General features: G+C 42.8%; 1 protein-coding gene across 1 annotated transcript; it reads right to left on the reverse strand.

Annotated features, from left to right (window-relative positions):
• Positions 1 to 23580: 23580 nt before the first annotated feature.
• On the reverse strand, positions 23581 to 25443 carry LOC144336299 (uncharacterized). Its single transcript, XM_077974264.1, has 2 exons — positions 24130 to 25443; positions 23581 to 23810 (listed from the first exon to the last, which is right to left on the reverse strand). Exons 1-2 carry the CDS (start codon positions 25435 to 25437, stop codon positions 23706 to 23708), a joined length of 1413 nt encoding a protein of 470 aa, XP_077830390.1. The 5' UTR covers positions 25438 to 25443; the 3' UTR covers positions 23581 to 23705.
• Between the last annotated feature and the right edge of the window lie 2007 nt (positions 25444 to 27450).

The following is a 27450-nucleotide window of genomic DNA, read 5'->3' on the forward strand; positions in this document are numbered from 1 at the left end:
GTAATCCTCAATGAATTCAGTTAGGGTGAAGCAGATCATACCAAGAGGAGGCTCCTGAGTCAGAATGAACGATTTTTTTTTTTTTTTTTTTTTTTGGTGCTAAGGGGTGTTTGAATTTTGACAGCTTGTTGTTCCACATTTTAACAATGGAAGCTATGATGGAACAAAACATATTTCTAGACATTGTTGCTTTTTTATTTTTAGTGTAGGGTTAAGTGTTAGTGTTAAACATTTTTGAAAATAAATAAATTTTCTAATTTTTATAATGCTGAAAAATTAATGACCATATGGTAAAATACTCTGTGGGTGGAATGCAAGGCATTGAAGGACATTGCCTAATGGAGGTGGGCGTAGTTTTCCTTGACTGCATAAAGGATTTTAAAATCCAACTGGGCTTAATGTTCCATCTAAATCAGCATTCCATGGCATCATGTCAGTTCACCATAAAAATTAGAGAAACTTTCTATTGATCAAGGAAGAAGAAAGAAAGAGAAAGAAAGAAAGAGAGAGAGAAAGGAAAAAAGAAAAGGAAGAAAGAAAGAAAAGGAAGGAAGGAAGGAAAGGAAAGGAAGGAAAGAAAAAGAAGAAAAAGAAGAGAGAAAGGGAGGAAGGGAGGAAGGAAGAAGAGAGAAAAGAGACATAATTGCTCTATTGTGAAGATTAATCAACTTTATAAAGGAATAAAAATATTTTGTAGGGATGTGGTAAAGATTCTTATGTGAGGGTTTCCCACTTTCTGCCGGAGTGTAGACACCACTTCAGGTAGTCACATCAGAAAAGGGTGAGAACTTTGTCCTTGGACAACAAGAAGATTTTCTTTGCACTTTTTGCAAGAGGTCTAGTTTTTCAAGGGCCTATGACAGAAGTCTGGAGGTAATGAGAAAAGATGCAAACATGATAATTACAAAGGTGGTTCTCAGTGTTTGTTCAGTGAATATTAGGTTGAGCTTTTTCAGCATTTAACTCTTGAAGTTAAGAGTTAAGAGTGGTAAGGGTAGCACTGAGTGCTGATTCAAAGGCCAGATAGCATTTTGCAGCTGTGGGGCTGCACACTGGGCCCTGGCCAATGCACCTCATCCCTGCTCCTGCTGGATTTTAACAGGCACCACAGGGCCCTTGGCTGCTTAGGCAGCCAACTTTACTAAATTGCTTCATGGTTTCCATGATGTGAGGTGAAGTCCACTACAGCTAGATTGGCATTTTTTTCCTTCGTGTCCCATTGTAAGTTAAGTGATAAACTAGTACTTCAGGCAGTAAAAAGATGGTTCCCTGCCATGCACACTTTGATCTCACTCTGGTGGGAATCATTCCCTTGCCTTATAACTGGCATCTGAACTGATGATACCAACTTTGTAAATTTTTTAATTTTTTGTGGTAAAAAACATATAACATAAAATTTACCATCTTAACCATTTCTAAGTGTACAGTTCCGTAGTGTTAAGTATGTTCATATTGTTGTGCAGCCGATCTCCAAAACTTTTTCATCTTGCAAATCTAAAACTATATACCTCTTACTACAATTCTCCATTCTCCCCTTCCCCTAGCCCTGGCAACTACCTTTTACGTTCTGTTTCTGTGAATTTGACCACTCTAGATAACTCTTAAGTGGAATTGTACAGTATTTTTCTTTTTGTAACTGGTTTATTTCACTTTGCATAATGTCATCAAGATTCATCCATGTTGTAGCATGTGTCAGAATTTCCTTCCTTTTAAAGCCTGGACAATATTCCATTGTATGGCTAGGCCACATGTCATTCATTCATTCCTTGAGGGATACTTGGTTGCTTCTACATCCAACTCTGTATTTTGGTATTCAACATAATCTGAGGGGTGATACTGTTCTATTAATATTTCTGTAACTATTTGTCCCATGACCTCAATTGTTAATATGAGGCACCTTTGCCCTCCCCAAATGCCTTTACCAATGTTAAGACGGAGTATCAAATTTGAAATAAGGCAGTAGAATAGCCTCAGTTTTCACTGTCTTGTAAGAGCATTTTCTGAAGGATCCACCCAAAGATGACCTGATTCTCTGGGGGAGTGTATCTTATTTGACATACTATTTGTTACTAATTTAAGGCTCACACTCTATGAAATGACATGCTGATTTGTAAGATTTTATTCAGTAGTGATGCAAGTGATTTTGGTCTGGTAAAAAAAGGATGACTTTAAAGGTTATAGTTTTATCGCCAAGTGTAGTATTAACTTGTGTTCTGTCTAATCTAGCAATCTTATTCCAACATTCATTCTCAGATGCCTGCATATATTTAGTTTCTCAAATACTCTCTGCACCAGTTTTATCATTCTGCTCATTACCTCATTGACGAATTACGTAAATATTTGCCACATGCTCATGTTTATATGCAAGCCATAGTTATAACTTTAAAAAATTATGTTTTGAATTTCTTTCCTGCCAGAGTAGCCAGCATAAATAACTGCGTTCTTCATTTCAGTGAAGTTTTTGTTGCTAAGCCTTAGAGGAGCCAGGTGATGTCAGAACAGTTAAGCATGAGACCTGCGTTAGGAAAAAGTAGAAAATGGCTTTCTGCTAAATATAATTATAGAATAAGTTCTTTTTTTTTTTTTTTTTAAGAAGACTGACCAACAACGCAACAACAAATTTAGCTTATAAATATGTTCAAGCATTTTAATCTAATACAAGGGCAAAGTAAACCTCTGGGTTGATGTTTGGGCCGAAAACTACCAGCCTCCTCAACTCAACTGTGCAAACATCAGGCCAGGAGGCTGCTGAGACCTCAAGGTGTGTTTCCCACAAGGCATGGTAGGGAGGCTGGCTACACTCACACAGATCTGCAGTTGCAACAGAGGATATAAAAAAATAAATAAAAGGCAAAGTTTCCATAAACTCTGCATTCTCATACCCACCTGCAGCAAAACCTTCTTAGTGTGGAGATGTGCCCGTTTCTTGCAAAGGGTTTACTATTATGGTTCTGCTCTGTGCTGGAAAAGTGCAAATGACTGTGGAAAGCGAGCCAAAGAAACAGTCCCTGCTGATTCAACTCAGGGCATGTGTGTGTGCACATATGTGTGTGTGTGCACATATGTGTGTGTGTGTGCATGCCTGTCTGTGTGGGGGGGGTGTTACTATACCATATAGACACACAGCCTGGCATTTTAAGTGTCCCAGAAATCAATTTATTCAATATTAGTGAGGAGAGGTAGCTCATTTAAAGGGTTAGTCCCTAAAGATGAGGAACATATTCTCAAGGATGGAGGTAATATATCTTAGTTGCCTTCTAATTCCCAGGTATTCCTCAAAGACAGACCAGTATCAATTAATCAATGCCTCTCTAAATTCTGCAAAATTTGTTTTTTCTTTTGTCCCATGTGAGAGTGAATGTTAAGATAAATGGTTATTGCTAGACTGAAATTAAAGGAAGTTGAGAAAAGCAAATGATGTATTTCAGTAAGTTAGTAGAAGGCCAGAGGGAATTCTATTAAAAGCCTCCCCTACAGCTTAATCATTGTCACATTGCAAACTCTACCTTGATAAAAAGAAACATTTTCAACTATGGCCTCCCTGAATTTTCTCCATCTATGCGTGGGAGCTCTCCTCTGTGAGTTCATCTGTTTGAATTGGACTCTGAATGATTCAATCAGCCAGTGTTGCACCATGATTTGGTAGCCCTTTGGCTACATGCAAAGGGTTGGTGGTCTCACCCTGGGTCTATGGAGACATCTCCCTGGCATTGTTACATGACCCTGTGGAGTCAGGGGGTGACAGACGAAGAAAATTTCTCTGCTGAAGGTAGTGAGGCCCCCTCCATTTCCAGGAAATCCTTCTTAATTTTGTTCTTATAATTTAACGAATCTCTGCTTTTCATGGTATCTTTGTATTTAGGGTCATTCCAGTCTTTTAAACAAAATTGGTATACAGCTTTTTATGGGGGGGGTAATGTTTTCAATTTTCACATCGATGCCATCATATTTCAGGAATAACCACAAGTGGTTAATTCTGTAATTCTTCCAGACATTTTATTTTAAACTTTAAACTTGAGGAAACCATGGTCAGTATCAATAAATGTTTATGGAGTGTCAACTGAGTATGAGCCCTGTCCCTGGCACTTTTAACAAGTCTACTCTGAGACGTCTGCGTTTCCAAGATGTTCCATTACCTGGTTTGGGAGTCAGATATTTCCCTCAAAGAGGTGTTCCTTGTTTCCTGAGTCTTAGGATTATTTTAAGTTCCCAGTTTTTAAAGCCGTTATCTGTAAGACAAGAGTGCCCAGTAGTTTTCATTTACTAGGAGTTTATTTTGAGCTAGAAACTGTAGTTAGTCAAGTGTTTTACCTGCATTTTTTAATTTGAATCCCCACACCAATCTGCTGAGTTGGTGCCCTATTCTTCTGAACCCCATTTTAGAGGTGAGAGCACTGAGGCTTGCTGAGAACGTGCCATCAGCTCCAGTGACACAGCCAGCGTGGAAACTAGTTTAGTCCGAGTGTGCCTGATTCCACAGTCTCTAGGCTACATTATGTGCAGTCTGCTTTTTGGTGGCCTTTTGTTAATTCCCTCTTGGTGCCCTGATATTTCAGAAGTTAATGTCATTTAGTTATACATTTTAAACCTTAGGAAACTAAGTCTGCATCAACATTTACTAAGTATTGACTGGCTCTGCACTTAATACCTTACACATCTGTTTTGCATGGTCAGGATGTCCAAATTATTTCATTAGCTCATTATTTTGGTCAGATGTATTTCTGAAGGGGACTATAATAATGAAAACTAGCTTAAATTCCCAATTATTCAGGCTATTTCATTTAAAGATGAAAACAACTGGCAGTTTCAATTCCCCAAGTGTTGAAAAATTGTGGAAAAGAAAAGCCCCAAACCAGCTTGTTAACAAATGGCTTAGCGAATGAATCAGCGGGATTGTGTTTTCTCTGGCCCTTTCTGGACGTCTTCTGTGTGTCTCCACACTCTGGGTGCAGTGTGATGCGCTGCTCCACGGAGAAACCACAGTTGAAAGAATAAACAGGGATGACAGAATAAACAGAATAAACCCCGAGTGTGGGGGAAGCTTTGCAAGTCAGGCTCCTTTCACTCACATGCCTGGCCTTCTGGGAATGGGCCCAAAGTTTTCTCTTTGAGAACTGGTGTAAACGGCTTATTGCAGCCAGTTTGTTTGATTTCTCATTGACTAGTGCAGGGTCCTGGGCAGGCACTAGCAGACTGAGGCTGCCTTTGGGGGAGCCTCACAAACTGGGCACTGGTCAGTAAACAAACACATGCACAAATGTGCTGAGGAAAGTGGGGACCCGGCATGGCACACACACATGAACACACACACACAGACTGAGGGAGATGACCTCACAGAGAAGAAAAGAATTTATTGTTGTTGATCATTATGGATTCCACCTCCAATTCAGTGACACATTTTTCTAGAAAGATTTCCATTCTTTTGTTTTTGTTTGTTTTTATTTTTATTTTTAGTTCTGGGTATGTGTACAGGATGTGCAGGTTTGTTACAGAGGTAAACATGTGCCGTGGTGGTTTGCTGCACCTATCAACCCATCACCTAGGTATTAAGCCCAGCACGCATTAGCTGTTTGTCCTAATGCTCTCCCTCCCCGACCCCATCTACCAACAGGCCCCAGTATGTGTTGTTCCCTTCCTTGTGTCCATGTGTTCTTATTGTTCAGCTCCCACTTACAAGTGAGAACACACAGTGTTTGGTTTTCTATTCCTGTGTTAGTTTGCTGAGGATGATGGCTTCCAGCTTCATCTGTGTCCCTGCAAAGGACATGCTCTAATTCCTTTTTATGGCTGCATAGGATTCCATGGTGTATATGTACCACATTTTCTTTATCCGATCTATCACTGATGGGCATTTGGGTTGATTCCATGTCTTTGCTGTTGCAAACAGTGCAACAATGAACATACGCATGCATGTATCTTTGTAATAAAATGATTTATATTCCTTTGGGTATATACCCAGTAATGGGATTGCTGGTTCAAATGGTATTTCTGGCTCTAGATCTTTGAGGAATCACCACACCGTCTTCCACAATGGTTTAAGTAGTTTACATTCCCACCAACAGTGTGAAAGCGTTCCTAAGATTTCCATTTTATGTTTGTCAAGCACTCTCCTTGGAGGAAGACTAAAGGCATACACTCTCCATAAGAACTGAACACTTCGTGCTGTTAAGTAAGTTGGGTTGAGACTGTGCAAGACAGGGAAATCGCAGAGGCAGTTGATGAAAGTTGTGAAAGGAAAATGGCAGAAGAAATCTTGCATGCCCATGATGGGGGCACTCAGCAGTAGAAAGAGCAAAAAGGGGGACCCATTCTACAGCAGAGCTTTCTTTTTCAATAGTGCTATTGGGACCTGGGCGCATGGTCTTGCTGAGAAGAGCTACTAATATCACCTGGGAGTGAGTTGAGCCTTAAAGTCCTTGTCTGTGCAGTCTTGTGTTTTGAGCACTTTCCAGATGGGTCAAGAAGTTTGTAGAACTTATTCATAATTTATGTAGCAAAACAGCTACATTTTGGAGCCTTGATAGTAATATCACAGAGTTGGCCTGGAGGAGAGTCAAAGACAGGGACATATGTGTCACCTGGGCTGCTTTGGAGATCTCAGGACTGTGACAGGACAGTGACACCGGCCCCCAACCACAGATCACCAGTGTGCACTTATAACCTGGGCTCAGACAGATATGCTGACTCCCAAGATGGCTGCATCTTGTGTTAATGGCACATAATTCAGCCCCTCACGGAGGCTTTCCTGGAAATCTAACCATGGACTGTATGTGCACTCAGTCCTGGAACTCCCTGTCTGAAAGTGCAAGAATGCCTGTTTTGGTGTTTGTTCATTTGCAGTAGTCGGATGAGCCTCTGTCCTCAGGGTCTCTGTTTCCTTCTTCGTGTCCTATGTCTCCACACTGCTCCTCTTCAAGTGCCATCTGTGAGACTCAGGGTGATCCCCCGACATTTATGGTCCTTAGCAGTAGGGTTTTCCCTAGTAGTAAATGGGAGAGAATCCTGATTTCTAGTCACCAGGAAGCAGAAGTACGGCTGAGAGACCCTGAAACTCAAGGTCAAATCTTGCAGAAAAGGAAGAGAATAGCAAGTTGAGCCCTGGCTGATTCAGAGGCCTTTATACTATTGAGAGGTACACGTTTTTTTTTTTTTTTGGATTATATCACCTGAAAAAGCATGAGGTTTCCACCGTGACATTTATTGTGTTGTCCTTGAAACTCAGAATATTGAGAATGTGGCTGTTAACCAAAGCCTCCTGAACTGAAGGAAGTCTTCTCTTGTACAGTGTGTGAAAGCAGAGAGGAGCTGTTCATTGTAGCCTTTGAAGATCACCTCTTAATTTCCCCCTGTGTTTTTATTCTCTAACGATGTGCTTCACTCTTCTTTGGAGGGGAGCCTCCTCTGTGCTGTTGGAGATCAGTACTTCCTACTGCCTTTATCATGGCCTTAGAGAAGTTCTCCTGCTGGATCTAAATGGATCTCACATTATGAAAGGAGCACCAGAGCCCTGTAGGAAGGCCAGGGCTCTATTTATTTACATTCGAGGTGGTGGCTGTGGAGGAGGAAGATTCAAAACACACAAAGTTATGTATGAATTATGATGTGATATGTTCAGCTTTTAGCTCTCTACTGGGCAGCACTTCAAAGTTTGTTTTCAATGGATTTTCTTCAGGGGGGCCACACCAGCATCCTCTAAATGGGAATCTGAGGATGCTTCCCATCTTACATCACTCACAGATCACTGCCAGAGCAACAAGAAACAGAAACCCTAACAATTTACAGTTTACCCTCTTTGATGTAAGGTGCAGTGGGGACACGAAGCCCAGGTCTCTGAGTAGGATGTAGTTGGATTGGCACAGAAAGCAAACTCTTCTTACTTTCCTCAAGAAGAAGGAAAACTACACTAGCAAATTAAAAATATTAGCAAGCTTCTACTCAGATACGTTTAGCTTGATTTGGGTCAAGGTGGGGGAAGGGAAGAGTAAGGAATTCAAACAGCCTGTGCCAAGGATTTGCTGAACATGTTCTTTAAAAAAAAATGCTGATGGGCATTAAATGAAGTAACAACTGCAGATTACACGAGGGTAAACACTGCTGCTAATGTTTGACTAAAAGCTAACTGAGGGCTCTGAGTGACTCCCGTTAATTTACAGATCACGCCAGTAACAGTCCCTGGGGACTGGGGCTGCGGAAGGTGGGAGATTCGTTTTATAGCCAGAAGCCATGTTTTTAATTTTAGAAAAAGAAAACTGAAGCTGTAGGAACTGATTTAGAAACTTCAGAGGGAGAGAGAGAAAAAGAGAGGGAGAGAGGGGAGGGAGGAAAGAGAAAGAAAGAGTGAGAGGTGTAGGGGGGATGAATTGAATGTCTTTGCTGGGCTTGGGATAGAAAAGTGGCTAAGAAAAAAAAACAGCAAGAAACACATCTAACTTTAAAGAACTCTTCCAGGAGGAGACAGTGTGCTAGGATTAAGAGTTAACTATTCCCCTGAGATCCGGCCACTGCACTCCAGCCTGGGCGGCAGAGCGAGACTCCGTCTCAAAAAAAAAAAAAAAAAAGAGTTAACTATTCCTGTGGGGTAGGGGTCTTAAATTCAAGACTGGGCCAGGGGCTCCATCGACCCCCAAATTAAAGAGTATAAACTGCCTCATGTTATCAAATAAAATTGATTTAATTTTGCAACATTTAGCTTCAAGTTAAAATTTAAATGTATGGTTGTACAGTAAATGATTTTAAAATTATAGTCCCTCCAGCATAGCCTCTCTTGACACAGTTTTAAATGCTTCTTACATGGGCTGTGTAGTTTATTTAGTACATAGCAGTTGATGTCCTTAGATTGGGTTTTCATCATGTATTTTAATTTATTAAGGCTGGGATGACCATAATTGCCTAATAATTCAATGGAACGAAATGCGCTACTTCAGCACTTTTTACTGCATTTTTCCATATAATATCTAAAAGTCACCCTGCAACACACACAGGCTATGTTTATGAAAGCAAGGCTTTAACCCTTGCATTTTTCTATGTTTGAATAATTTTCTTAATAAGGCAAAAAAATGTTTGCAAATTTGCACCATGATGTTAGCACGTCGTTGTGAAGGAGGTAGGACTGGCCTGCACGTCAGGGATGGAGTCCTGTCCATTTGGTGTTTGCAAACCTTGAGGATCCTCATGGAAGCCCAGTAACTCCAAAGACCCTTGTTTCTTCCCAAGTTTCTGCCTCCTCTCAGCCAAGAGCAAACGTATCTGCTGTGCTGGGCCGGTCTTTAGTTTAATCTTAGAGTCTCAAAAACAAACAGTGGTAAGGTCTGGATAACATAGTTATCCATTTCTATGTTTGCCCAGATGAAACTTTAAAAATGCTAAAAATACCAGGGCAATTTCTCTTAATTGCCCTGGATTATCAGGCTGGAGAAATGGATTGGGCAGGTATGTTCTAGTCTATTAAATCTTGTGCTAACTTTACTGATACCGGCTCTTGGACTCTGGCAGCCTATTCTGCTTTTCAGCATTCTCCAGGAATGCTCCCAGCGTGTTGGAAACCAAACTGCCTATCTTCAGAGACAGCCCTAACACCAAAACTTTTGCTTTACTAGAGAAGCCAGAAGAGAAAAATAATGCTGTTTCATCCTCTCTGACTCAGTTGACTCACTTTATGACTTTTAGTGTCGGATTCCAAACTCGATGGCTGACCTGCCTGAGGTCACCAGTCCCGTAGGACTATTTTAAAACTTTGAAAATCACAAGGCATTTTCAGTTCTTGCCACTTATGAGTTTGTGCAAATATTCTGATGAGTGATCCTTGAGGATACATTGCTTCTAAATATGAAGGGGTGCCAAGCTCTAGTGAAACTGAAAAAAAAAAAAAGTGGCACTTCAGAATGACCAGAATCAGTAGACATTGTTTATTACCCTTATCGTCCACATCTGATGTTAAACACAAAGACTAGGAACACCCATGCCTGCCAGGTCAGTTTGTTTGTGAACATTGAGGAATGTCTAAGGGGGATTAAGCTTTCATGTATGGAAATGCTTTCTAATTCAAATAACCCACTGTAATTTTTTAAAAAGTGACATGAATTGATGATTGTAGATACTGTCATACTGTATGACCAAACAACATGGTTATAATGATGTGGCATTTCCTTTCCTTGTCTTTAACAAAACATATGGCTTTAGGTTACATTTATCTGGGTTTTGGTTCTTCTACTTTAACTTGAAAGATGAAATTTATGCAATTTCTCAAGATCCCGAATCACAAAGTTGGGTAATGGCAAATGGTATCCTAATAACAATAATAGCTGAATTGTATTGTGTAGCTATTCAGTGACTGCTCTAAACAACAACCCTACAGGGCAGATACTACTGTTATTCCATTGCAAGTTTAGAAAGTGAGGCACAGAGAGAAGTCAGGCATCCACAGTCACATAGCAGTTGATGCAGGAGCGCAGATTCAGCCACACTGCCTGTTTTTATCTAGTTTTGGGCTCTACCAGCGAGAGGAAATGTTGCCACTCTTTATTTTCAGGATCAAAGTACATATGCACACTATATTAGCTCCACCAGACTCTGTAATCTAACTTATTTTGGCATGGCAGACCCTTCACGCTAGAGTGGAGGAAGAGGGATTGGATTTATTCTCCATCGTGCCTGAAGAATCCATCTCCTCCTACAATTTAGAACACACATTTTATTTTATTTTATTTTATTTTATTTTATTTTATTTATTTTTTTTTTGAGACGGAGTCTTGCTCTTTGCCCCAGGCTGGAGTGCAGTGGCGCGATCTCGGCTCACTGCAAGCTCCGCCCCCACGGGTTCACGCCATTCTCCTGCCTCAGCCTCCCGAGTAGCTGGGACTACAGGCGCCCGCCACCTCGCCCGGCTAATTTTCTTGTATTTTTAGTAGAGACGGGGTTTCACCGTGTTAGCCAGGATGGTCTCGATCTCCTGACCTCGTGATCCGCCCGTCTCGGCCTCCCAAAGTGCTGGGATTACAGGCTTGAGCCACCGCGCCCGGCCACATTTTATTTTTAAGAGTGGGCTTTTTTATTGGAAAACAATAGTAGCTACACTTAGCTTACTATTAATACATGTCAGAAGTTTTTTGAAGTACTTTCCATTTCTTTTTCAATTTATTCTCACACTATGAAGTAGACAGTATTATCATCTCCATGTTATAAATGGGTATACTGAAACACAGATGAGTCATGTCACTTACTTCTAATTGTCTATTTAGAGGGACACAGAGATGGGCTCACATCCAGGTAGCCAGGTCCCATGGTCCATGCTCTTAGCACTACACTCTCTTTCCAATGAGCTGATAACTAGTCAGGTGATTCGAGGGTTAGCAATAAAATGATCTGGACTGAGTTCTAGCACAGCTGATAGAATTGCAGAATTGTCCATTTTATCATTAACAAGAGCAGTGCTGCCCCCCTCCCCCCATTTCTGCCACTGTCATCGTAGAACATTCCAGAAGAAAGGTCCTAGGAGGCTCTATAGAGGCTCATGTTGTTCTCCCAGCATCTCAGACTGTGTGATATCTAACTCTTACTTCTCTTTTTTATACCTTGGTTCTCCTGCCTCAGAATAATAAACCCAATAACAAGAGCCTCTTTTTATTTGTGGTGTTTTCCAGTTTACAAAGTGATTTCTCACATTGGGTAATGTGAACCTCACTATGGTTCTATAGGGTGTGTTCAGTCTTCATTGTATTGATAAGAAAACTGTAGTTCAGAAACACCCAAGGCCACAAAACATCAAAACGGGCTGGACACGGTGGCTCACACCTGTAATCCCAGCACTTTGGGAGGCTGAGGTGGGTGGATCATGAGGTCAGGAGTTCAAGACCAGCCTGGCCAAGATGGTGAAACCCTGTCTCTACTAAAATACAAGAAAATTAGCCGGCCATGGTGGAATGCGCCTGTAATCCCAGATACTCCTGAGGCTGAGGCAGAGATTGCTTAAACTTGGTGGGGCAGAGGTTGCAGTGAGCCAAGATCGCACCACTGCACTCCAGCCTGGGTGACAGAGTAAGACTCCGTCTCAAAAAAAAAAAAAAAAAAAAAAAGATCAAAACGGGCTGGACTTAGTCTGGCTTTATAATCTCCTATCCCTTATCCCTATTCCCAAATCCTCCTACAGTGAGAAATAACCTCTTGTAGCAGCCATTTCAGTGGGAGTCAAAGCACTTCACAAAGCTCTCTCCTTGTTCTTTGGAACAAGTCTCTATGAAGTGGTCCAAGCAGCCACCAGAACTGGTTGGAGACCACCCACATATGCTGCCCGCACTGGATTTTATGCCTGAATTAACTTGCCATGTAGACATCTTACCGTAGTGGTTGAGGATATTGGAACTACTTGGATGAAAGAACACCTGAGCCCCTGGTGGGCTTCTGTTGAACTGTGTGGGTCCATGGCACAGATAGGGCCGCAATGACAGCACTCTGTGCAGAGGAGAAAAGCGTGCTTACAATAAACGGGCCTTTGGCGTCCACTCGCGCAGATGGAGAGAAGTGTTGCTTTTTCCTAGAGAAGAGAAATGAACAAGACCTGTTGATGGTGAATGAGTTGGGTCCCCATGCTCCCCTTTCTCTGCCATGCCCTTCAGGTGGGATGCTGGCACAGGGAGGATTAGATGTCTAGCCTACTTACTCATTCCAACTTACAGCTCACAAGGATGGAGCTTAGCTGGAGGCTGAATGCTGGAACCCCATCTGAGCATTTCAGAATAGCCTAGTCCGTTTCCACAGGTCCGAATCTGTGACCTAGGGGCAGGCTCTTAGAACAACATATTCTCATATAATGTGACTAAGGTGTCCGTAAGAAAAGCTAACATCCCCTGCTCTGATAAGGCAGAAAGGAGTGAGAGGAGGAAGAGAGAGGAACCTGGAGAAAAAAAATGCAATAAAGACCTGTAAAAGGAAAACTCACAAAGCCCTTCTCTGAAGAGCCTTTAAGATGGAGTTTACCAGCAAGGTACTAGCAGACACATACGAGCAGGTTAACATCCCTGAAATAAAGCAGGAGCCAGTAATAACAGGGTCGGGCAACAGAAAGCTACAGCTGGTAAGGAAGTCAGCAGCACCACACCATTAGATACAGCAATTACTTTAGATACAGGGTGGGGTCCCCAGCTCTGCAGCACACACACTCGGGCTGGAGAAACAGGCTCTGCTTCTGGGAAAGTGTTCTCCACCCCTGGGTACAGATCCCTGGAGCCTTAAGAAGGCGTTGCAGAAAAATTAAGCATTATCTCGTCTGAGTCCCCCAGGCTGGGTTAGAAGTTGCTTGCCTGATTATTGCATGCAGCTGGAACGGTCTTGGTGTAGGGAGGGATCTGGGCTGAAGGGAGAGAGGAGAGAAGAGAGAGGGGAGAGGGGAGAGGGGAGAGGGGAGAACGAACAGGGAGGGGAGAGGGCACCTGCATGCACACACACTGTAGCAGAAGCTGCAACTTTGCCGGTTACAGGGCTGTTGTGAGATAGGGTGCTTGCTACGGTGACTGGAGCCCGGACTTGCAGATCTGCTTGTCATCACTTACCCTCTCTTGGTGGTTTGGGCATGCACTTCTTTGGGGGAACAAACACAATTTTTAAAGTTCTTGAGTTTGGCAGCAGCAGCCAATCACTTGCCTCCCTGTTACCCTCCTCCCTTTTTTCTAAAGTAGTCAAATGCCAGCTTCTTTTTCACTAGTTTCTATTTCTGTGAAAAACATTTCAGAACTGCTTTCCTCATCCTTCCCACTAAAAATCAAACATCCCACCCCGCCACCCTCCTGTTCTGTGCAGCAAGGGTTGGCCCACACTCACCTGATGTGTTCCCTCCTCAGTCGTGGCCAGCACCAGGTGGTTGCTGCCATCAGATGATGTTCTGCTCTGGCAAGCACATGTTTTTAAGTGACTGTGCAGTACCCAGGCTTATAAAAACAAATGCACCCAGACGAATTTCCAGCGGCCCATGGAGATACGCTGAAATTCTCTGACCTTGCTGAGCTGGGCTTTGGCTTCGCGTCTCCTCTCAGGCAGACCTGTATACATCTTCATTCATGTGCCTATTTTAGTCATTGCAAAATGCTTTATAATGGGAGGACTCTAGTTTGGAGCACAGGCATTAGGATCAGAACCTCGGCTTGAATTTTGATGCAATATACCCATATAAGTAAGTCTTTTTCACCTCTGTGCCACAGTTTTCCCGTCTACAAAATGGGACAGCAGCAACACCTGTCTGTGTAGGGGTCTTGTCAGAATTGAATGAGATAAATGTTATGTATTTAGCGCAGTTCCTGGTACATAGACAAACATTAGTTCAATAAAGTTTTGCTAGTATTATCATTTCCTTGTTTTTCCAAAAAGTAGCTAATCTGAGCACACATCTGTTTATAGGAGGGGGTCTGATGGCCGGGAGGATGGGAAGAAGGAACCCACGATGAAGCAAAAGTCACATTTTACTTTGTCCTCACCATTCCTCTCCTGGGCCTGTCCTAAACAGGAAGCTGGGGGAGGATGGAGTGCTGGAATGCTGCAGAAGTCTCATGGGAGGGCGCTTGGTGTTCACCACAGTGTACACTGTTGCACGACCAGGTTGGCACTTTGCATGTGGGAAACGATCAGAGAATGGTGGGGGATGCTTACGAGGCATCGCTGGAATCCTATGGCACCACAGACCAGAGCCTTCCCTTCCCTTCCTCTCCCACAGATGAAAATTTGAATGCTGGGGCTCAGTGGAACACCTGAAGGAAGCTGGTGAGGCAGATGTCCCGCTATGCCTTCCAAGTGTCCTGCAACCAGTTCATGCCTGTCAGCATCTTTGCCGGTAGACTCTGTGAGTCAGCAAATCTACAGAGCAGAGAGCCACAAGTGGGGACAGATGTGGTCAAATCCCATCTAAATCAGTGATTCTCAAACCAGGAGTTGTCATGGTACCGGCCTTGAGTGAGCTGGACCAAGGGAAGTGGTGGAATTCCCCATGAAGGACCAAGCAAGCAGATGGAAGTTTCTCCATTTTAACGTTTTCTGAGTCAATTTAAAAAAACACCTAGTGCCTTTTTCTGTACATAGTGCTAAGCAATTTGCCAAGCAAGTAAACAATTAACCAGGGCATATTAAGAGAGAGAGAGAGAGAGAGAAAACCGGATGAAATAAGTAAGGCAACTTCTTTTTGTAGCGTACCATTCAGATATTTTGTGCTTGAGATAAAGAGGCCCTACCTGATCAGCTGTAGACTTTGGTGGATAGTAGAGTTGGTGTGCCCGTGGGTTTGAATTTAAGCCTACCAAATGTGCTTTTCTCCCACCTATTTGAACCTTGCATGTTTCCAGGATAAGAATTAACATAAGCTATAAATATTCTTCCAGGACTAGTTATTAACCGTGAATGTTGAGAGGCCTTGACAAATATAAAATGTTATATATAAGCCCAAGAGTAGATCAGAGAGCATCAAGTGAGACTTGGAGTTTTCATTAAATTCTGCAGTCTCACAGTATTTCCAATCATTTCAGGGCAGACCAAAGTTCCGTGGTATATCTTTTTAATGTGGCAGGCCTCGAGGGTGGATTGAGTTAGGCAATTTATCCCCTTTTATGCCCTGTATTCACAGACAACACTCCAATGGGGTAACATAAAACCACAGATAGGTTTCTTTACAGCAGTATTTAAGGGGTCTAGGAAAGCAGCCCAAGTCATGTGGAGAAAGCTGGGGAAAGAAGTGTCAGAGGAGAAAGCGGACCTTAGCAGAAATGACAAAAGTGAAAAACCTTCCTAACTGCTTCAGACGTGATGCTTAAAAGTGTGTTTCTTTGGCAACTTATAATTTTCTGAAGCTGGTTCTCAGCCTCAGATCCTCCCCCCAAGGTTTTTATGTTGTATTTTGACTCAGTAGGAGTGATCCAGTCTCAGACCTTCCAGCTCTCACCAGTACACCACAGGCTCATGCCATCCAGCAATCAGATGACAGGAGGAGGAGAGGTTCAAAGAGGACTACTGTATTTCTCAGAAAGGGCTGGCTCATCTACCCTCCAGTGTATTACTCACACTGTAGATGCACAAAACATGTCAAAGTATACTGGGGCTCCGCAATGCATGCACCCACACACATGCACACATACACACGCACTTCCACACTGAAAAAGATAACTGAGATCAAAAGGGGACAGTGTGCAACTGGTGCTCCATGTTGTAAGGACCCCCTCCTGCAGGTGTGGCTACCCCAGCAGGCTTGTCTGGGCATGTCCGCCCAGTTGACGCCAGGCCAAGTTTTACGGGAGGAATTGGCCTGTGTCTAAAGCTGAAGTTCAGCTTTGCTGACTATGGAGACTGATCTGTTGGTTGTCAGCAAAGAAAAGGTGGTTTTCAAAAGAGCAGCAGAGGACTCTGTCCTAGTTGCTACTGGCCAAATTTGACTCTGGTTGGAAGCTCGAGAAACAAAAATGCTATGCAGAATATCTAGTGACAGAAATAAATCAGAGATTGCCAGGGGCTAAGGGTGAGAGGAAGGAGATTGACTTCAAAGGGGCACAGATAATTTCTCAGGGTGTCAGAAATATTCTGTCTTGATTGAGGTGGTGCTACTCGACTGTATATGCTTGTAAAAATGTGTAGAACTGTGTGCCTGAAAAGGGTGAATTCTACTGTATGTAAATTATAACTCGATAAGCCTGATTTTTAAAAACACTGTAGTTTTGGAGGCCATATAAAACCAAATAACATTTTGAGTCACTAATGCCTCTTTAAGAATATTTTGGATTGTTTTTTTATTAGGTTAAAAAAAAAATTCTTCATGGTAAGTATTAACCCTTTAAGAGCCAAATGGAGGAGTGGAATCTGTATGTTTCAGAGTTGTTTGTGCTTTTTAGGTGGTCATTTTACACACTTAATTTTTGATTTTATTTAGAAAAAGAAGTTATGCTTATGAAGCATGAGAGCTGTAATTCCAAAAGTTGAATTGGTTTTGAGACCCCAAAGTCATGACTATGTAGAGAATTTCTAAATTCTTAAGGATAACCTATTTAGAGAAACCTAAGAAATCAACTATTACAACTAATGCTTCATTATGATACCTGGATACAAACTATAAAAAAAAATCCATAATTAGATAATAATTGTAAAGAGGGAAAAGATCTCTTACAATAGGGGAAAAACAAAGCAAAACCAGCAAGAATAAGAACAATAAAACCTGGAAACAAACTTGTTTGTTTATAAAGGGCTTCTATCAATTTAGCTGTAAAACTTTAGTTAATATGAAAGCAGGCTTGAATAAATTGAGATATATTTTATATTATTGGATGATGTCACTTTTTCTCAAATTGATTGTTAGGTCCAATATGATTCTAATCAAAATCCCAGTTGGAATATTTTTGAATGAAAATGTGACTGTAAGGTTTATCTAGAATAATTTGTGGATAAAAATCACCAATAAAGATTTATAAACAAGGTAAACTGTACTTCAGATGTTAAAAACCTGTTATAAAGCTTTAATAACATGATATTGGTATACAACTAGACAGAGAGAAGAGAATAGAGTCCCCAAACACACTCGAATATATATAAGAACTTAGTATTTGATGAAGACACTTCAAATTAGGGAAGGAAATGAAAGATTATGCCAGTGAATAGTGCTGGGGAAATTAATTCAGTTTTTAAGGGAAGAGACCCAAATCATATCCCTAAATAAAGTCTGAATGAATTAAATAATTAAATTTTAAAATATGAAAACACAAATGAGTAAAAGAAATTATGGTAAATATCCATCGACTCGGCAATGTATAGACGCACTTTTTAAACAAAAAGGTAGAGGAAGAATCTATAAAACAGAAGACAGAATGTTTTTACATAAAAATTATAAACATATACATCAAAACTCATGATTAAAAAAGCATAAGGCAAAGACTAACTTGGAAAAAAGGCAAAATAGAAGACAAAGGTTAACATGGTTAATACGTGAAGAGCTTCCGAAGTCAATGATTAGAAGTTAAATATCCTAAGCAGAAAAATTTTCAATATTCACAAAAAAGTAATTTGTACAAGCAGAAAAAAATTAGACAATAAATCATGAAAAAATTTCAGGCTCATTATTTATTTAAAAATAATTTAAAAAGACACCAATTTCCATCCATTAAATTAGTAAATATTTTAAATTTCAAAAAACCTTGATAATTACATAGTTGGGTAAAAGTTCAAGATAAAGGAAAATCTTATCCACTGCTGATGGAAGTATAACAATCTTTTAAATTTTCTGATTAGAAATGTGGCAATATGTATGTATTCAAAGACTTAAAGCTGTAAACAGTATTTGACCTAATAATTCCTTCTTAAGGAATCTATCCTTGCTTCAGATACAATTTTAGGAAATACAAGGATTTAGGTATAAGGATGTTTATTGCAGGGTTACTTGTGACTGAAAAATTCTAGAAATAGGCTTAATTAATGACAGTTCATCTGTAGGCATGGAAAACCACATTCTCAGGAATATTTAAGGCTTTGGAAGAAATATAAAAAGTAACATGAAGTGAAAAATATAAGAGGCAAAGTTGCATGTACAGAAGAGCTGTGGGTGGATCTGGCTATATATGTACATACATACATATGTACACACACAGAAAAAAGACTGGAAGGATTTGCATCAATGAAATGTTAATAGTGGTTCTTAGGATAGTGGAATGATTAGTGGGTTTTTATTACCTTTATGTGGTACTTTTTCAAATTTTCTATAAAAAGGTTGTATTAACTTTATGATCAGAAGTATAAACATTATTTTTGTAATTTTCTTTGCTATCAAGGGCTCCCTCTGCTGCTCACCTAAAAAATTATGAAGAGTTGGCTTCCTACTTCTCATTCCTGATTTTCCTCATCTCCTAATAGCCTCCGTTCTAGATCTTGTGACCACTCTCCACTTATTTACCTTAGAAGCAGACTCTTCTAATTTGAGTATTTGGAATTATATGTCAAGTTCTAGACTTTTGTTTTTAATTGAGATATAACTCACATACACTAGTCATCCATTTAAAGGGTACGATTCAGTGGCTTTTAAGTATATTCACAGAGTTGTGCAAATGTCACCATGATCTAATTCCAGAATATTTCTCTCACCCCCAAAAGAAAACTTATGCTCATTATCAGTAACCCTTGATTACTTCTTGCTGCCATCCCTGGTAACCACTAAACTACTCTTAGTGTTTATGGTGTTGGGGCTGAGAAAATGATACCCCGCACAGTGGTGCTTTGGCATACTGAGTACTTTGAATTAAATGAAGTTGGAGTACCTTAGAAGCTGCCTCAGAACCCAAAATGTTTTAACCCTCTTTTGTTTCTTCTCCCTTGACCTCGAGAGCAAGGAGGGACTCTCTCTGGAATTTTCTTATCTAACTAAGGAAACTTCTCAAAAGAAATGCAATTGTCTTAAGACTCACGCTACAGGAATCTCATGAAATAATCCAGAAAGATTACCCACCTGAGAAAAGAAGAGACTATGAAAGTCATCACTACATGCAGTTAGACTTTTCATCTACTCTTTTGAGGGTAGGTTGGAGAGATTACCTAGGAGACTTTCTACGTACTAAGACAGCATTCGTTCACAAGGCAGTTCCACCCCTCTCTTTCCTTTAACTTGCCAGTCCCATTCAGTTTCCTAAGAGAATTATTTACAAAATAATATTTGCCTCCTGGGTCCATTCGTTTCCTCTGAAAATCGTTTACTAACCCTCTTCAATTGGTTACAGCTCCCTACTTTTCTCTCCCCTACGAAGAGGACATTTAAATCTCAACCATGGCCGGGCGCGGTGGCTCAAGCCTGTAATCCCAGCACTTTGGGAGGCCGAGACGGGCGAATCACGAGGTCAGGAGATCGAGACCATCCTGGTTAACATGGTGAAACCTCGTCTCTACTAAAAATACAAAAAACTAGCCGGGCGAGGTGGCGGGCGCCTGTAGTCCCAGCTACTCGGGAGACTGAGGCAGGAGAATGGCGTAAACCTGGGAGGCGGAGCTTGCAGTGAGCTGAGATCCGGCCACTGTACTCCAACCTGGGCGGCAGAGCGAGACTCCGTCTCAAAAAAAAAAAAAAAAAAAATCTCAACCATATGGCCTTTTTTTGAGTCTCATATTTTATATGGCTCCCATGGTTATACATATTAATTAATGTGTAAACTTTTTCTCCTGTTAATCTGTCTATTGTCACTTTATTTCAGTGAACCTTCAGAAAGGGCAGAAAGGAAGTTTACTTCTGCCTCTACAATGGATTTGCCTACTTTAGACATGTTTTCAATATTTATCCATGTTATGGCATATACCAGAACTTCATTTCTTTTATGATGGAATAATATTACATGGTTTTAATATACTATATTTTGTTTATCTGTTCATCAATTAATAAATCTTTGGGTTGTTTTTGTCAGGCCTCTGAGCCCAAGCCAAGCCATCGCATTCCCTGTGACTTGCATGTATAAGCCCAGATGGCCTGAAGTAACTGAAGAATCACAAAAGAAGTGAAAAAGTCCCTGTCCCGCCTTAACTGATGACATTCCACCACAAAAGAAGTGAAAATGACCAGTCCTTGCCCTAAGCGATGACATTATCTTGTGAAATTCCTTTTCCTGGCTCATCCTGGCTCAGAAAGCTCCCCCACTGAGCACCTTGTGACCCCACTCCTGCCCTCCAGAGAACAACCCCCCTTTGACTGTAATTTTCCTTTACCTATCCAAATCCTATAAAACGGCCCCACCCTTATCTCCCTTCGCTGACTCCTTTTTCGGACTCAGCCCGCCTGCACCCAGGTGAAATAAACAGCCATGTTGCTCACACAAAGCCTGTTTGGTGGTCTCTTCACAGGGACGCGCATGAGTTTTCACTTTTAGGCTATAATAATTAATGCTGTTAGCAATATTTATGTGTAAGTTTTTGTTATATGTTTTTAATTCTCCTGGGTAGATACTTAGGGATAAAATTGCTGAATTAGATTGTAACTCTATGTTTAACTTTTTGAGAAACTACCCAACTATTTTCCAAAGTAACTATCATTTTATATTTCACCAGCATTGTATGACAGTTCCAGTCTTTCCTTATTTAAACTAATACTTAATTATTGCCTTTTATTGTAGCTCTCCTGGTACATATGAAGTGTTATCTCATTATGGTTTTGATTTGCATTCTCTAATGACTAATATCAAGCATCTTTTCATGTGTATACAAGATACTTTTATATCTTCTTTAGAGAAATGTCTATTCAAATCCTGTGCCTATGTTTTAATTGGGTAATTTATGTTTTTATTGTGTTATGCCCAGACCGTTTATTCCCCGAAGAAGACCACCAGAGTCCAGAGTCAAAGCTAAGCAGCAAGGATCTTTATTACAGGTTCGAACCTGGAACTCTCCCTCGCTCGTGAAACGAGACGGGCAGGAGAGCTCCCCCACTCAGCTCCGAACAATGTTATATAGTCTAAGAAAAGTGGGCATAGAGTTATTATACAAATCAGATATATGATTGGCTAGTGTTTGAACAAGGCGATTTGGCTAACTATGATTGGTTCCTGCCATTTCTGATATTTTGGTTCAAACTTTGAGGCGGGAGAGCAGGTTTATGGCAGCAAGAGTTTATCTTACTTAAACACGTCTTGTGACCTTGCCTCAGAACTTACAAAATCTCTGGTATGTGCAAAACAAAATCTCTGGTACGTGCAGAAAACCAGGTACTCACAGAACTTACGAAATCTCTGGTATGTGCAAAGATTAGAGAGCAGAACAAGGGTGTAGCGGGTGGGGGGCGGGTACACATCTATCTTTGTGTCCTTTCATTTCTCCCTTCTCATAAGTAACTGGATGTCCAATCTTGGATTTCCAGAGTCTTATAATATAGCCTCACTTTCTGGGTGCAGGAGAGGCTGGTGATGGCTACGGAGGACCATTAGTTGGATGGTATCAAACCTTTCTCTGACAAATTGTAAAATTTTATTTACCACACAGGGGCCTATAGTGAATAGAAGTAGTAAAGACATTAGGGGGCCTAAAAGGGGTGCCAGAAGGGAAAACATTGAAGAGCTCCACCAATTGTTAGCGGCTGTAGTGAATTGTTGCTTTTTTATTTCTAAGCTTAGTTCGTGTAGGCGTTGGACTCTTTCCTCAACTAACCCTGACTCATTTATATAGAAACAGCATTCTTCTTTGAGGAACATACAGGTTCCTCCTTTCTCAGCCGTGAGTAAGTCTAAGGCTCTGCGGTTTTGAAGGGTGACCTGTGCTAGGGAGGTGAGCTGCCGCTGAAGGGAGGCTAGGGAATAGGCGGAGTCTTCCATAGCAACAGAGAATTGTTGTAACAGCTTGTCGTTTTCTATCATGGAGTGTTGTAGGGCCCCTCCTGCTAACCCCGCTGCGACGACAGAGGTGGTTAAGGATATTCCGGCAATTAGTGGTAGAAAAACTGCTCGTCTATGTCGCGCAGTTTTAGTTGGGGCGGTCCCTGCCCAGCCTATGAACTCTGCCGGGGTTAGCAGTGTCAGTCGGGGAACTAGGGTAACAGGGATACACAACTGTCCGTCAGAGATGCTTTTGGACAGAGTTTTTAACAGAGTCATATTACACCAGAAGAACACACCAGGGGGAGCATATATGGGACTATTAGGGTATGTAGCCGATTGGTTACAGAGGCTGTTGCTAAATGCCGAATAACAATAGGGGTATTTCTCTTGGTATGGGTCACGGTACAGGGCTACATCGGGTATCGTGACTATCGATGAGTTAAAACCTGTATAGTTTGTGGGAGGGGAGGATAGAGGAACAGCCGTTAATGGTGGTCTTCCTAGGGTTGCACACATAAAGCAAGAGGACAGGTCGCCTAAACCAGTGAGGTTGGCGAATGCTAGCCCTTCCCGTAATAGAGTTAGCCAGGAGAAGGGCTGCAAGTCTTGTGATAGCTTGGTTTCTTGCCTGTGGATTTGTGTGTGGATTAAGGGTTGAATCTGGACTAGACTTCTCCACAGATATAAATGGCTACTGGGCCAGGTACTAGTTGATGAGTAATATACTCCCCCATGTTGTGGGGTTGTCCACCGAGAGTCCCATGGGTCTCTAATTATCCAAGTGTAAGTGACGGGAGACTCAGTTTTGTAAAAATACCACCCTTGTTGTTCTCTCCAGTATCGGACAGAGTGCGTCTTACAGTAGCTATATGGGCAACCTGCACTCTGGTGCCACCAATAATTTTTACAATTATATTCGGTTTGATCATATTCAAAACAGATCATGGGTATTGCTGGTTGGGCAATCTGGAACCTAGTGAAATTGAGGTAAACTATAGTATTACACCCTGAGGGGGGGCAGTCTGCGCTAGCTAGCAGTTTACCCGCTTGGGGGGTTTCCCCGGGGTGAGTTTTGTTCTCATAGAGCCAGAACCTCCAGACATAGGGATTAGACAGTGCAGCAGTGAGGAGAGTCAGATGCATAAGGCATAAAAGCATAGGTAAGCTAGACATGGTTACGGCTATGGGGATGACGGCGCAGGGTTAGCTTTAAGGGATTGTTCTTAGCTTTGTCTATAGTCCATGTAACCGGTGCTCCAGACGGCTCGAGAAGGTCGGATGTTGGGTCCACTGGTTTGACGTGTGTGTAGTGGATCCACGAAGCGATGCCTTCTACTTTGAGAGCGGTGGGAGTAGTCAGGAGTACTTGCAGTGGTCCTTTCCACCTGGGTTGAAGAGTTTCTTGCCGGTGGCCCTTGACTAGGACCCAGTCTCCCGGCTGGAACGGATGAGGCGTCGGCGGAGGTCCTGCCTCGTACAGTTCTCGTAGTCTGGGCCAAATTTCCTGGTGAATTTTCTGTAAGGCTTGTAAGGAGAACAGGAGCTCAGAGACATTTTCAGTTTCAGGTTTGAGTAAGTCATCTTTTAGACTGGGGACCAGGGGTGGGGGTCTGCCATACATGATTTCATATGGTGTGAGGCCTAGTCTGTAAGGGGTATTTCGGGCCCGGAACAGAGCGTAGGGGAGAAGTACTACCCAATTAGCGCCAGTCTCCATGGTCAATTTAGTTAAGGTCTCCTTCAGAGTCCGATTCATCCTTTCTACCTGTCCTGAGCTTTGGGGCCTATAAGCACAATGTAATTTCCAATTTGCCCCCAGAATGGAAGCCAAATCCTGACTTACCTTAGCAACGAAGGCTGGTCCATTGTCTGACCCTATTTGGATGGGAAAGCCATACCTGGGGAGGATTTCTTCCAAAATTTTCTTTGCTACAACCTGAGCAGTTTCTCTCTTAGTTGGGAACGCTTCTGTCCATCCTGAAAAAGTATCTACAAAGACAAGTAAGTACTGATACCTATATTTTCCAGGCTTTATCTCAGTAAAGTCTATTTCCCAATAGATACCAGGCCTAGTTCCTCTACACCTAATTCCTGCGGTGGTCTGGGTTTGGGGGCAAGCGTTGTTTAGTTGGCAGGCTTTGCAATTTGTTGTGACATTGCTGGCCAGTTCAGCTATGCGCCTGATTCTAAACTTGGCGTGCCTGATTAAGTCCATCATTCGCCGGGCACCCAGGTGGGTTGTCCGGTGGATGTGTTCCAACACCTGCCGTCCTAATTTTTCTGGTAGGATGGTTTGGTCATTTATATCAGTCCACCACCCATTTTTAACCTGTTTTAGGGGAAGCGTGTTCATCCATTCGCGATCCTGTTCGGTATAGTCGGGAAAACATGGCAAATTTCGCGGGCCAGGATCGGGGAGCTGGAGCGCGAGGAGCTGACTGGGAGCTTTTGCTATGCTCCTTGCGGTTTGGTCAGCTAAGAAGTTGCCTCGAGCAATTGGCGTAGTTGGTTTCTGATGCCCAGGGCAATGTACGATAGCCAATTTCTTTGGTTTCCACAAAGCAGTTAATAGAGCTAGGATCTCTTGCTTGTTTTTTATTTCTTTGCCTTCAGCTGTTAATAGTCCCCTTTCTCTGTAGATGGCCCCATGTATGTGCGCAGTAGCGAAAGCATAGCGGCTATCCGTGTATACTGTTAGTTTTTTCTCTGCCCCTAGGGTGAGGGCCTGTGTAAGGGCTATCAGTTCGGCTCTTTGGGCCGATGTCCCTGGAGGCAAGGGTTCCACCCAGATTACCTCAGTCTCTGACGTTACAGCCGCTCCTGCGTACCGCTGGCCTTGGTGGACATAGCTGCTGCCATCAGTGAACCAGGTGAGTTCTGTGTCGGGGAGCGGACGATCTTGCAGGTCCTCCCGCACCCCATGCACCTGAGCCAGTATCTCAGTGCACTCATGGGACGGGGCGTCCAAGTCTGGATTTGGCAGCAGTGAAGCAGGGTTTAAAGAGGTTGGGGGCAGAAAAGTTATTCTGAGGGGGTTTAACAGCAGTCCTTGATAGTGGGTGAGCCGGGCGCTACTCATCCATCGGTCCGGCGGCTGCCGGAGGACGCCTTCAATGGCATGCGGGGTTATAACGCGCAACTCTTGCCCCATGATAAGTCTATCAGCGTCTCGGACCATTAGGGCGGTCGCCGCAATTATCCGGAGGCAGGGTGGCCAGCCAGCAGCCACTGAATCTAATTTTTTTGACAAATAGGCAACTGGCCTCTGCCAGGGGCCTAGGTACTGTGTTAACACGGCTTTTGCAACACCCTTACTTTCATCCACGTATAAGTGGAAGGGCTTGGAGACATCAGGGAGCCCCAGCGCGGGGGCTGATAACAAGGCAGTTTTGATTTGCTGAAAGGCCAGCTCAGCTTCTCCCGTCCAATTGAAGGGCTGCCGTTCCTTTGTTGCCTGGTATAGGGGCTTGGCTAACTCAGCAAATCCGGGTATCCATAACCTACAGAACCCTGCTGACCCCAGGAATTCTCTCACTTGCCGTGTTGACTGGGGTCTAGGGATGCGTAGGACTGTTTCCTTTCGGGCTTTGGTTAGCCAGCGTTGCCCCCCTTTTAATAGGTACCCCAGATAAGTTACCTCTGACTTGCAGATCTGAGCCTTTGTTGCTGAGGCTCGGTAGCCTAGCTCCCCCAGAGTCTTCAGGAGGTCCTCAGTCCCTCGAACACAAGTTTCCGGGGACCTGGCCGCTATTAAGAGATCATCAACATATTGCAAAAGAGTTATTTCAGGGTGTTGCCACCGGTACTCACCCAGATCTTCATGAAGGGCTTCATCGAACAGGGTTGGCGAGTTCTTGAACCCTTGTGGCAGTCTGGTCCATGTTAGCTGACAGTTGATGCCCCTCTCAGGATCCGTCCATTGAAATGCAAAGAGTTCTTGACTTTTGGGAGCCAGAGGAAGGCTGAAGAAAGCGTCTTTTAGATCAAGAACGGTATACCACTGTTTTTTGGGATGTAAGGCACTCAGAAGGGTGTATGGATTGGGCACAGTGGGATGTATGTCCATGACCCTTTTATTAACTTCTCTTAAATCCTGTACTGGCCTGTAGTCCGTACTGTTGGATTTACGAACAGGTAACAGTGGAATATTCCAGGATGAGTGGCAAGCCCGTAGGACTCCCTGGTCTAGGAGTCGGCGGATATGGGGCGTAATTCCTTCTCTTGCCTCCAGGGGCATAGGATATTGCCGAACCCGAACCGGGTCCGTCCCTGGCTTAACTTCCACAAATATGGCAGGTCGATGTTTAGCTAGCCCCAAGCCTCCAGTTTCTGCCCACGCTTCAGGGAAACGCTGGAGCCAAGAGTCAATTCCCTGATCGGGGGGCTTTTGCTCTTGATGGAGTCGGTACTCATCTTCTAAGGTGATAGTCAGGATAGATATTGGCCTGTTTTGGGAATCAGTTATCTTGGGCCCTTCTGGCTCAAAGTGGATTTGGGCCCCCATCTTTGTCAGCAAGTCCCTCCCTAGTAGAGGGCAGGGGCTCTCTGGGATGACTAGGAAGGAATGGGAGACTTTTCCCGTTCCTAAGTCTACAGTCCTCTGGGTTGTCCAGGAGTATTTTTTGATGCCTGTGGCCCCGTGCACCCAGGATGTTTTCTTAGACATTTTTCCAATTGGTTTGGTTAGGACTGAGCGTTCCGCCCCAGTATCGACCAAGAAGCGAACTGGGGACCCCTCCACTTGCAAAGTTACCCTGGGTTCGGGGAGGGGGTCCGAACCCCGTCCTCCCTAGTCAGAGTCCTGGGTAACGAGTACGGAGGTAGGGTTAGCTGGTCTCCGTTTCTTTGGGCAGTCTTTAATCCAGTGGCCACGTTCCTTGCAATAAGCACACTGATCTTTTTCTAATCCTTGCCTAGGGCCTTGCTTTTTCTGCTTTCTGTTTTGGCCATTTCCTGCCTGGGGGAAAGCTGCTACTAAGACTTTGGTCATTTCTTTGGTTGCCTTGAACTGTTTTTCTTCTGGAGTATCCCTATTATTATAAACTCGCTGGGCCATCTGAAGGAGGTCCTGAATCTGCTTTCCCTCTAAACCTTCTAATTTCTGGAGTTTTCTTTTAATATCTGGTGTTGCCTGGTTTACAAAGGACATTACTACCGCTGCCTG

This window comes from Macaca mulatta, chromosome 17 (genome assembly GCF_049350105.2).
Source record: "Macaca mulatta isolate MMU2019108-1 chromosome 17, T2T-MMU8v2.0, whole genome shotgun sequence".
NCBI lineage: Eukaryota > Metazoa > Chordata > Mammalia > Primates > Cercopithecidae > Macaca > Macaca mulatta.

Coding starts and splice junctions, on each gene's coding strand:
- LOC144336299 (XM_077974264.1), bottom strand. CDS start 25,437: ATGGGGCAAGAGTTGCGCGTTATAACCCCGCATGCCATTGAAGGCGTC. Junction 23,811..24,129: donor GACCAGCCTTCGTTGCTAAG/GTAAGTCAGGAT, acceptor TCTCCTTACAAG/CCTTACAGAAAATTCACCAG.